Below are 12367 nucleotides of genomic sequence, written 5' to 3' on the forward strand. Positions count from 1 at the left end.
GAAATTATTTCAGGTTAAGCAGCCTGTAAAATCCATTACCACAAAAAGTGAAGCCTATATAGGTAGATCCTGGGAAAGATTCTTAGTTTTATCAACAAGTACTTGTGGCCATTTCTCCCATTACACATTAATTTAGGCTTTCATTTAGGCTACTGGCAAACTGCTAACAGCAAAAGAAGATCTTTCTTCAAAATAATGAAGAAACAGGAGAAGAACAGGATTCTTTGGCCATCTGATGTAGTGTTGCATGATATACTGGCAATAGCAGCCACTCCCACACCTGAAAAAAAAGACCTGTGCAACAAGTTTCATGGCATTCTGGAGACTTCATAATAAGTAGCTGGATTTTGTTTTCCTCTAAGGCTTCATCTAGATGAACAAGTATCCAAGAATAAACTTTTGGGGAACAGCTATTTCTTTTATCTTTGCACAAGTACTCATTAAGTAGTGATACTCTACCAGGACAAGGGAATTCAGGCTTCAAATTGGAGGAGCAGGAAGAGCTTATCCCTGGGATGGTAACTTGGGTTCATTGGGCAATAATAGCTGTCCATGCACTAACTATTAGTCACCTCACAAATCATACCCTGATGCATATAAGGAAAACTGAAGTCAGTGCTAGTTAACTTAATGTCAGGCTGTCAAACACAAAGATGCAGTTTACTGTTGTTGCAGCAGGGACAGGAAATTCCAGGAGAGTTTTGAAAGCACCTATGGCAGAAGGGTGGTGGACAAGACAAACTCCCAGAGCCTAAATTAAGACAGCCTCGCTTTTGAATCACAGAAAAGTCAGTCTGAATTAATAAGTGTTGGAGCAGACATAAACACAATCAAACCCAGGTGAGTCCTTTAAAGTAACCCTCATGCTGAAATTTTAAGAAGCTTCATTGTTTTACACACACCCTTAATTCATTTGGACTTGTATTCCAAATATTCTCATACACCAAGCCCTAAAAGTGCTACAATCAACCTGCAAAGCAGATGAAGCAAAAAACCCCCAAAATCCCACAAAGGCACTTAACCTTAGAAGAAAAAACCCCTTTCTCCCAGGAAGCAGTAAGGTCTCATTTCCAAACATACCCACTTCTGCAAAGAAACCATCCCTGCCTTTAAACTGCCCACTCATTCCCTCCATCAGCCCAACTATTCCTCATGTTAGCAAAAGCACTTTCAAGACTGCAGCTACTGGTCAGGAAACCAATCCAGGCCAGAACTCGCCAAGCTAAGCACACTTATTTCCATCCAGACTAAATCTCTGGTGTGCCCCAACACTAAGGGCAGCCAAAAGAAAAGCAGGGCAAAAGGGTTTCTACCAGCACAATATTAAGCTTTATGTTCAGGAAACTACTGCCTCAGCATGGAACACATACCACACTTTAAAACCCCTCAATTTACATTTATGTTCTTGACGCTTCTGCACTTCTGCCTGGACTGATTTGTTCTCTTCATGCTGGCTATTCTTCATGCAGCTCCTGAGGTCAGAACTCACTCTGGAACAGAACAGATGAACTAGTGAAACTACATAAAAGAGAAAGGTAAGGGGCTGGGGGTGTGGGGAGGGGGGAAATAAAAGCAGTGTTCAATATTTAATGCTTGTTTAACAAAAGGTGTAGTCCCACACCCCTAACAGAACAGCACTGATAACTGCTTGAGGACCCCTTCACTTACCAAAAGAGCCATAATCAAAACCAAAGGAATATTTTAATCAGCTTTAATACTTTCACTAGGATGACTGAACTCATTTTACAAGCTTCTCTACCTACCTGTTCTCAAACTCTTTAGCATTTACAGTTCTGACAACCTAAAGCTCTGGATGTCTCACATCAGATTACAAGTGCAATATGACATTTTAGAGCCAGCTCTGCCTACTTCAGATGGCCTTTTTCTCCTGTGCTGTGGAATAGCATATCGCACGATGAAGGAGTTTTTATAGCTTAAGAGGTGTAAATGAGAGCAAATATCACTCCTTACACACTGTCAATCCAGCAGTGGATATACTGCTTACCTCAAATAACAAAATCAGCTCTAACTTTGCCACCCTGAGGAAGAGCAGCCTCTGCTCAGTGAAGCAAGGTTCATTACCCTTATCAATTAAGGGTGTAAAATATTCACGTTTACAGAAATACGGTATTTATAAGACAGCACATTATCTTTTTCTGTAATCCTTGCCACTCTGCAGTGTGCACACATGCTAAAAACCCTGGGAATGGTAAGGAAGTCCAGAGGAGTAATTCTCGAGAGAGGCATGTATTCTTGCTGCACTCAGTGATGAGGGCCAAGCAGTGTTGGATTTCACACCAGTTGGATTTCACACCCTTTGAATTTAAGTGCTTCCCCTCCAGGTTCTTCTGTCATTTATTTAGTACAAGGCACTCAAGTCTGGGTCATGGCTGCATTTTTTACTTGACAAGTCTATTTTTAATTGTTTATCAGCTTCAAAGAGCATTAGTGATAAGAGGTTTGTTGGAGCTATGGATGCTCAGTGATAGTGAGCTTTCAAACAAATTTGGAAGTTCTCTCTTTTTATTCAACACACACTCAGCAAAAACTGCAAGTGCTACATACAAGCCCTGACCAGGAAAGAGGATGCTCAGAAGATACATGGTGTTAGCTCCACAGCTAAGGGCATATTAAGACTGCTGATGCAAGCTGCATCCTTGCCAGGTTCTGTGCTATGCAACCCTAGAAAAGATTTCCTGAACTTCACAAACTTGTCAATTAACATAGAAAGGCCTCAAGAGTGAAGGACTTCTCCCTTCAGAAAACACTTGATATAACACCTCCCATGTGGAATATCACCTCAAAGTTTTGTCACACACACAAGAGGACAACAAAATACACAGAATTGAATGGAAACATCTTTTTATCCACTTTGGGTTTCCTGAAATTTTGAATCAAGGAATAGTTTTCTTCCATTTTTCAAACCCAATCTTCTGCTCAACAAATGATTTAACAGTCAAGAAAGCTGTTTTAAATAAAGATTGCACCCAAACTCTTAACAGGGGGAAGGGAAAACAAACCAGGAATTGCAGATCTTTTCTACACTGAAGACAAGATGAACAGAGAACATTTCACGGGGATCTCTGCAGATTAGCACTGATGGTGAGTTAATGCAAGGCACAGCCATTGCCCCTCTCTGTTTACAAGGTATTGGCTCTGATTAAGAAAATAAGTTACTGGACTTTAAGAGATATTTTGAAGCTGCTTGGACACTGATCAAGAAGTATCAACCTATTAATGTACAACCCAGGCACCTCCAAAAATGCAAGGCATTCTTGTTCTAATCAACTCCAAGGGAACATCCCAAAGGCAGCATTAAGTCACTTCTACTCTACTGCAAAGATGATACTGAACTTCTGTTAAATACCTGGTGTATTTTCTGGCATAAAATACATTGCAAGAATTTACATTCCATCAGATCTTCGACATATGGGCAATGTTGGATAAGCTTGAAGAAAAACAGGTGTAAACTGAAAATTTAAAATGCTTCACGTGTCCATTGGTGAGCTTAGAACGCATGGAAAAAAAAAACCATCCAAAGGCTGCCAGAACAATGAGGTAACTGGAATACAAGACCTACACAGCAGATTGACAGAGTTAGTTGTGAAACGACCATGGGGAGATCCTACTGCTACCTTCAAAGGGAAGCAAAGAGAAGGTGGAGCCACACTCTTGGAAGCAGAGAGTCAAAGGACAAGTGCAACAGACCAGCTACAACAAGAACTGGTCAAATATTGGAGTAGGTTGCTCAGAGATGCTGTGGAAACAAAAATATTTCCTAAATACAATCCTAATTGACCTCATCTAGCATCAATGCTGGCCTTGCACTGAGTCAGGGGTTGAACAAGGGTACTACAAGAAGTCCCAGCCAAAGTTATTTTACCATTCTCTGGCACTACATAAAATCAAGGATCTACTTAAACTTCAAACACAAAACATTGAGACTTCTTTTCATTTAAGCAGTTAAAACTATGATGCTCCTAGGACTGAGACTTACTGGTCTCAGCACTTAATTCCACACAAGATCCTGAGGCTCTGTGCTTTCATATACTGATCAGTTCCCCAGCTGAACCCCAATGAACAGGTGTACATTTGGCAATCTACTGGGGACCTGAACTTTCAGAGTGGTGGATATCCAAATCCACCCCGTATTGAAGACAACAGCATTAGAAAAGCACAAATACTGTGTTTCACTGTTTAAGAGACAGAGAATCACATGTGCTATGAAGTATGAAGATCCACATCAGACAAGGCTCCTACAGGAACTTCAGTAAGAAAAGGAGGAAGCAGTACTGGCAAGAGACCTCACTACTTTTTTTTTTTAATTTGCAGGAGAAAACCCAAGACCACAGTGAGTAAATCTAAACTAATAGAAAAGGAAAAATCTGTCTTAGAAGTAGAGTAAGGGCTACTGCATGCTCTTTTCTCCAGATTGTTAGCAATAAATTATATCTTGTCCCATAGGCAATAGGAAAGGTGCCAAAAGGCAGATGAAAACTGTCCCTTGACTGCCACAACTGGACAGCCTGTTTCAAGAGGCAGCACATTGTACTGACCAACAACTGCACTGGATCAAGCACTTCTAACCAGGAACAGCCAGACCGATAACACAGCAAGGACAAACATTGAATGCTATCTCCCTCCTTTGAGTCTGGTGGAGATGGAAAAAGCATCCCTAAGGATTTGTCTGCACAAGCCACTCAAAGCAGATGCCTACAAAAACATTACAGATGTCGTGTCAGGCATCTAAATATTTGATAGTTGCCTCCATCATACTGTCACGGATGCTCACAAATTCTTCTTCATGTAGGTCAAAATGTTGGTAGGACAAGGAGAGGGTGCAGCTGCTTTAACAGGACAGAACTATTTCCACACACACTACAGGAGCAAAGCATAAAGTAGTCTGGGGATCATATAACGCTCCAGGTAGCTCAGAGCAGGTAGGAGTCAACAGCAGTCACTCTTCGGCAGGAAGGAAAGAAGAGTACTAATAAATATGGAAGGTAGGCAAGGATCAAGTAATCAATGAGTACCTTTTGAGTATTCAGTATTGCCACAGGAAGCGATAAATCTCTCTTCAAAGATCAGAAGTGGCAGTAAGTTATATACTCAGCAGGAATGCTGGATAACACTAACTTCTTCCATCCTCCAAAAAGAAAGAAAAGAAGAAAGGTTTTAATAATCTGATAAGCTTGGACTGAAACTACTAGCCTTCAAAAATGTCATCTTTTTCCAACCTGTAATCTGGAAATTCCTCAAGTGCCTCTAAGGGGTTTTCTTGCAGTACATATTGGGAAAGCAAAACTGAAGTTTAGATTGCATTTCTACTGCAAACAATTTAGCACACAGGAGAAAGCTACTGGTTAAAATATAATACTGTTAATTTATGTCATAAAATTATACAACCAAAACCAGGGGGTATTTTTAATTCAGTAGCATTTCCTGCTTTCATTTTAAGTCTCTGGATGTCAGAAGTGGTTTCAAGGGAAGAGCTTTGCAAATCAAATACAGGGAGACAGAAAAACTATACAAGAAGCTGAAGTAATTGGCCAAAAATCACTACTGGTTCTACTGCAGTGAAAGACTCTTCCAGGAGCCAGTCCAGAGAAATCATGTCTATTACAACATTAAACAATGGGAGAATTCAATTGCCTGGACAACAATTTTAAACATACAGGGAAGTTTACATCTCCATTTCCAAAGAGTAAAAAATGTTTACAAATAGCCAAATGCTGCCATTACTACTTCTGCTCTTGGCTTCCTTTGCAGAAAGCCTCTACTTAGCCTGAAATATTTTGGGGCATGGTTCCATCAAGGCCCAAATCAAACTTGAGGCTGCATTTCTTCCACATTCAATTACATGCTACTGCCCTCATGAAGCAAATTCTGCTGACCACTTCATCACCGGGAGATGCAACTGCCAGCACACACATGGAAGGAGATGGGTCAACAATCCTGATGCAAGCCAATTATTTTCCAGGGAAGCCTTGACTTTTACCTCCCTAAATGCTTTGGTGCTTATTCCCCAAATAGCAAGAACTGTAAATGTCTTTGTATAGCTTTTATTGCTAGGTTAGAAAAAAAGGAAAAAATTTCCTTTATCCAACATGGGCATAAAAAAATACTCCTTCAAGGACAGATCACTGTCCATTTAGTCCAGCAGTCTGTCTCCAAAAACTCTAGCAGGAACACTGTGTAGGGAGAGCAGTCATGTCTGTGGTTTACCACCCTTATCCCAACACTCATTCAAAGGATTAGGGATCTTTGCCTCTGGACCTGCAGATCCCCTTCTGAACTTACAGTACCTCCACAGTCTCTTACCAAAACAGGTTTCCCATCAATTGTGGTATATTTACCTCATTTTTTTACTCCTACAAGCTATAGGCTCACCACAAAACCCACTGCATTTACCCATAAAGTTGGTGTTCTGTGAGCACAGGGAAGCACAGCAGCCAGACTGGGAAGAGACTGAGTTCTGTGAAGAACTCCAGGGGCACCAGCAGAGTGACACCATTCACCTTCTTACAAATAGCCAGGAGAAACTAGAATTGCCAAACTCAAGCATCATGTGCTTCTGTTGAAATTGCCACACAGAGGTGCACATGGATTATATGCGTATTTGCTCTGTAGCTCTGAGTTCTCAAGATTACATATCCCCTTCCCACCTTTTAACATAAGTAAGATGTGAAAAAAAAACTTAGCTTCCAGCAATCTCCACCTAGAGATGCTTAGGCCACCATCAAGCTACTCACTGTTAACATCCTGAAGAGCTCAGAAAGTGTCAAACACTTGTGTCAAGTCTCCACACGAGGCATTAACACAGCTTAAAATTATTGTGTTGTTTACTCCTTCTTCCACAGCTTTATGTTTCATAGTTTAATTCCTGATTAAGTCAGTATTTTACTCAGCATCCAGTTTAAAACTAGGATCACTGCAGATAATATATTCCCACACAACATACACAAATGCAATATATAAAATGGGTCAATAAATAATTTTATGTAACACAAAATTTTATGGAGCTATGTTTCCTTTAGTGGATTTAATAAAAATCACCTTGCTTCACCCTCTCAGCATTTTCCATGCTTAGAACCAGGAAGGAAGAACTCCTCTGGTGATACAAGGACTGTCTGGGCAGCAGGGCTCTTGCCAAGGTCCTTGGGCTGCTTGGTAGGCAGCGAGCTGGACAGGAGCCAGCAGCTTGTCCTGGCAGCAGAGAAGCAACATTTATCTTTCCAACAGCTCCCCAATGCCACAGCCTCAGATCAGGATGTATTTAGTCACAAGTCTGTACCAAGTATACAGGACACTACTTGACACATCTCCAATATATATCAATATCTGCTTATTTTCCCCCATTCAGAAGATTTTACTGGTTTGATCATATTCTTGATCAAAAAGGAAAAGTCTTAAACCTCTCCCTGTTCAAAACGAGGGAAGGTGGTTCAAGAGAAGACAAGGTGCTATCCATCCTTTTTCTTCAGCACCTCTGGTTTATAACCTAGCCTGACCTCTCATGAATGATAGTTCTCTAAATATACAAGGAAAGGTCAGCACCTTGCATCTGGCTGAAGCAATTTTCAGATTTTTTTTTCCACAATCTTGATTCAAAGATGTTAGGAAATTAAGAAATACATGACTACTCTTCATATCAATCCAATAGTTAATCACCCTCCCTGTGAAAACTTAAGCTGTTTAATTTGAACTTACTGGGCTACAAATTCGTATTGTGTTTGGCAGCAAGATTACAGCAAGCTCACTAATATCCAGTATTATTTTGTCAGGGACATATCTCAGGACTCTCATCAAGTCACCTCAGTTTTGATGAGAAGCTGCACAGCACACATTTAACATTTTACTGCATGGCAACACAGCTTAGTTTTCCATCAAATTTGAGATGAATCCCTTTTCACACAGTAATTTTTTGGAAGATTTTGAGTGCTGAGGCCAAAACCATACATAGGATTTTGGAATGACTTCATCCCATCCCACAAGATGGACAAGAACGTACCTCTGCTTATTCTACTAATGCACTTAAGAACTGTTCTTTGTCATAGCATCACCTTGGAAACTCATGTTTATGCTGTTTATTCACTATGACTCCAAAACAAATTTCAATCACTGCTTTCTAAGAGACAATGTGCCTTGATTTAAATTCAGCTGGAATACCTTGTTCCCAGGTGCACAGCTTTACATGTAGCAGCCTTAGCACACGCACTGGACTGGATCTACTCCCACCTGACAATCACAGTGGCAGCCTTAGTGCCCAGTGATTTTCCATGAACCAGTTTATCATGAACAAGTTTTTAAAGATATTTTTCACCAACAAAATGATTAATGAAAACAAATTGTGACAAGCAATTACTAGTTTTTGCTGAATATCCATGGAAACTATTCACTCTTGTACACCCCCAGACTAATCCTGAGCTAAATGGCATTTACTGATACTCAGTACTAGTATTAATATACAGTAAGGTCATCAAGATCAAATCCTTTAACAAAGTCAAGTAATAAATTTAACAAGCTCTTGTTTTCTTAAAGCCTTAGGTTAGTGTGATTAACACTTTTCTCTACTTTATCTAAATTCTCTACTAAGAATAAGTGGGAGACCTGGTAATAATGTGAACTACACGTGTGTTAACACCATGCAGAGCTAGTCAAACACCCAAGGTGTTTTGGGCACCTGCCACCCACCCTGCATAGCCATGCTCATCCACTCCACCTCCTTTTATTACTGATACATCAGCACTTCTCTGACCTCCTGGAATTTCACTAGTATTCCAATGTGCATGGACTATATCTCTTCCAATACTGCAGTTAAAAATATTCCTGCTGGTGAAAAATATACCAATATGCCAAGGTAAATGTCTCTCTCACCTCCCAATGTACTCCGGTGGGGGGTGGTTTTAAATAGTTTTCTGTTAAGTTTTGGCTTGTGTTTGGGTTTTTTTATATAATTTACCTGCAGATGTTTGAGACATATATAGGCTTCTAATGATGATGCATTATTAATACGGACAGGGGTGCAATTCACATGCCAAACAATCTGTGATTTGCCTTCTGTTTTGCCAGAATTTGACAAATTTAATGATGTCAACAGATTTTTTTTTACAGTATGGGAAAATAAAAATGCAAAACAGGATTTTCAGTATAAGATGAACTTACTTAACCCCATCTTTACATTTGAGCAAAGCTTTCCAGTGAAACCCATGAAGCTTTAGAAATTTTATGAGTTTGCAGTTATAGCAGAAAAATAATATGCTGCTGCTAGCTGACTGACATAACAATATCTATTTGGGCAGACTACTTGCATGACAGAGAGAATAAAAAATACCCTGTAGTTCAGCTTGCTGCACTGCTGCCATTACAGAAGCTCTTGCTGGTGTCACTGGTCAGCATATCCTAACTGATCACAGCCCTTGTGCTTTTAAATATTTACACTGAAATCTTCAGGCAGCTGACAGTAAACTTTGGGAGGGCTTGAACTGAGGAGGGGTGGGTATCTAAAAACAAAACTTTACATAAGAAATGCAACTCTATCTATGACTCAAAACTTCACCTGTAAGGATAGTTAGAGAATAATGCTTCGGGAGTCCATTCTATCAGAGATGTCCCCTAAGTCAATGCACGTTAACTGCGCCATTCTTGAGAGCTGTCTCTGCACTACTTCTCTTTTCACCTGTTAAGAACCACATTGGAAGGAAATTAAGATTTTATAGCTTCCAAGTTTTTATAATACTGAGGAAAACTTCACTTTAGCTTTAATTTACATTAGATACCCAGTCTGAGTTGTTCTGTGTGCAGTTACTTGAATGTTAACATGATCTGAAACATAAAACTCCCTGCTCACCTTCTGTTTACTCTGCTCTTCTTTTTGATGTTATTTTTGTTAATCAGAGAAAAACAGATCACTCAGCTGAGCAGCAACTCTTTAGTGTCCACATTAAATGTATCTGGGATAAGCATGCCTCACTTAATTACTAAAGACTGATGAATTATTGGAGGAAAGTGGGAGGAGCAGCAGAACGGGGTGTTGTAAATGAAATTCAAGTATCCTTTAGCACAAAAAAAACCAAAACAAAACAGTATTTTCAGCTACAGTCAGGACAGGACAGATTCTTTCTAAGTTTCAGTAAAAAAACTGAAAGAACAAATGCCATGTATGACCTGAACCATTGTTATCACACTAAATATAACCGATAAAAGTGAATTTCCTTGATCTGTGTCTCTAAGACCACGTAGGTTACAGAGTAGCAGAGCTTGATACTGTATTGACATTTCAAGGTTTAGTGCAACAAAGAGTGAACTGGGCATCTGAACTAAAGCCAAATGGATGAACAGGGGTTTAGAGTTAAACAAATAAATCAGTACAGTTCAGTAAGTTAACACAAACAAAACAAGCAGTCAAAGCTTTGGTTTCTTTCAGCTCTTGTCAGTGTGTGTCCTTGTGTTCAGGTAAAGCAGTGGCTGCTCCTTATTACACGTATTTCTAGAGCACATAACAAGTACATTTGGGATCCTAATGCTTATTACTCCCTTGAGCATTCTCTCTCTGGTAAAGAGGTAAGAGAAGCTAAAGTTGCCAGGATGGAGAATTAGGGAGTTTTTATGCAAATATAATCAATAATATAGCTGAAAGAGCTAATGTACAAAAAACTGTTCGGACAGAGCAGGGAGAGCTATCCAGAGGTCAGTGGAACCTGTTTAAGTATGAGCAATAAATGCAAGGAGTAGGCTGGCTTTGCTCCAAGAACAGGCCTAATAATACTCAATATCCAACTTCCAGAAATCTAGAAAAGCAGTTCTTGGACACAAAGTCCTAAAGGGAGAAGATGAAATTAAATTCTGGAATAGGTGGTGCACAGAAATTCCTTAACAAGTTAGTAATCCCATATAATTAGATTTTTCAGGTAAATGCTAAATAAAGTCAAGAATAACATGGGTCAGCTTCTGGCATTTCAAGACAGCACTGGGAGCTCAGCAGGCGGGTATCAACCTGCAGCCCCAAGAGCTGGTGAGGATACACACAAATTAGCTACAGATCATAGTCAAGATCCACCCTGCTCACAGGAAAACAGCTCTTGAAATAGCTCCTTCCCTCAGTAACACCGCATGCACGAGTCACCAGCAAACTTAATGCTGTTGTGACAGTTCTCCAAGCTCTGTCCGAAATAGATGAGCCTTGATGTATTATTTCAGTTGCAGGGACACTGGAAGCTACAGGAACTCAAGTTTTGCACCTTTTGCTCAGATATTACTCATCAAAAACACCCCACAAAGTTTGAGCCTTTCTGTGCATCCTAATAACAATTCATGCATAGCAGATGACACTGAAACTGAGCAAGCCCTACACATCCAGAAGAAAAACAAAATGGAAGTAAAAATCCATCAACCTAGAAAAGAAAAAGGCAGCAAGAATTGCTTTGCCCTTATACTAAAATTGCACCTTTCTTCAGTTCTGTCTTTTACACTGAAGGAAAGTGTTAGGGAAATCGTTTAAGAAGAGCTTGAATATAGCACAGAATTATTTCTTATATTCACCAGGCTCCTGCAATTCAACAGGCTCTGCAGAGGATGAATAAACCGGAGAATTTGAGATGATATTTACACACTTCCTGTACTGAAACAAAAACACATACAATGGAAGTGGTAAACAGTGTTTTAGATGCTTCTAATGGAGTTAGAAAAACCTCTGGAGTTTATTACCAGAATTCAGTAACTGGCCAGAGATGAGGAACAGCCATGCACGTATTCAAGGGGAGAAAGGCTCGGCAAAAAAATAGGAAGTCACAAACAGGAAAGAGCTCATTCTCACCAACAGGCAAGGCAAGTCCTAAGGATTACACGGAACGTAGGAGCCATACAACACGACAAAACCCTTCTATCGAAGTAATTTCACAAGGTTAACGCAAGGCCAAATATGATACCATATGAACATACATTCTAAAGAAATCTAAAGCTGATGTAGAGAACAAACAGCAAAGCGTCTGGACACAGAGCATGTGCAGTTTCCTCCTCTGCATCACAAAAAGAATCGTGTTTTGTGCTTCCCCCCCCCCCAAGCAGCAAAGACCCATGGAAGGGAGGGAATAACGCCGTCCCTTGCCATGAATTTTCAGGCTCCATCCCTGGGCAAGCGCCCGGCTGCGGAGGCCCGGGAGGTTCCCGGTGAGGTGCCCCGCGAGTCGGGCAGCCGGGCCAAGTCCCAGCAAGTGACACAGCTGGTCGGCGGCTCGGTGGCAGCCCAGGTGCTCCCGATCGAAGCCTGAAGCCCCGTGGGGACCCCGGGCCCGAAGTGGGGTGGAGAGGACGGGACAGGGGAGGGGGGGGTGGACACAGAACGGCGGGGCCGCCGCTCTCCGGGAGC

At 40.7% G+C, this 12367-nt stretch overlaps 1 protein-coding gene across 11 annotated transcripts in view; it reads right to left on the bottom strand.

Annotated features, from left to right (window-relative positions):
• CTCF (CCCTC-binding factor) overlaps window positions 1-12367 on the bottom strand; it is a 34631-nt gene that overhangs the window by 21378 nt on the left and 886 nt on the right. For 2 of the 11 annotated variants that reach the window (XM_058845995.1, XM_058845999.1), the window contains 3 exons: window positions 9560-9679; window positions 5034-5146; window positions 1396-1490 (listed from right to left, as the gene is read on the bottom strand). The exons of 2 other annotated variants lie outside the window; for them this stretch is intronic. In XM_058845995.1, the coding sequence (XP_058701978.1) occupies window positions 1396-1449 (54 nt within the window). In that variant the 5' untranslated portion in view covers window positions 1450-1490; window positions 5034-5146; window positions 9560-9679. Of the gene's footprint in view, window positions 1-1370; window positions 1491-5033; window positions 5147-9559; window positions 9680-12367 lie in introns of those variants that run through there. 7 more of the 11 variants (XM_058845996.1, XM_058845998.1, XM_058846002.1 and 4 more) reach the window with 7 other exon arrangements.

This window comes from Poecile atricapillus, chromosome 10, assembly GCF_030490865.1.
Source record: "Poecile atricapillus isolate bPoeAtr1 chromosome 10, bPoeAtr1.hap1, whole genome shotgun sequence".
NCBI lineage: Eukaryota > Metazoa > Chordata > Aves > Passeriformes > Paridae > Poecile > Poecile atricapillus.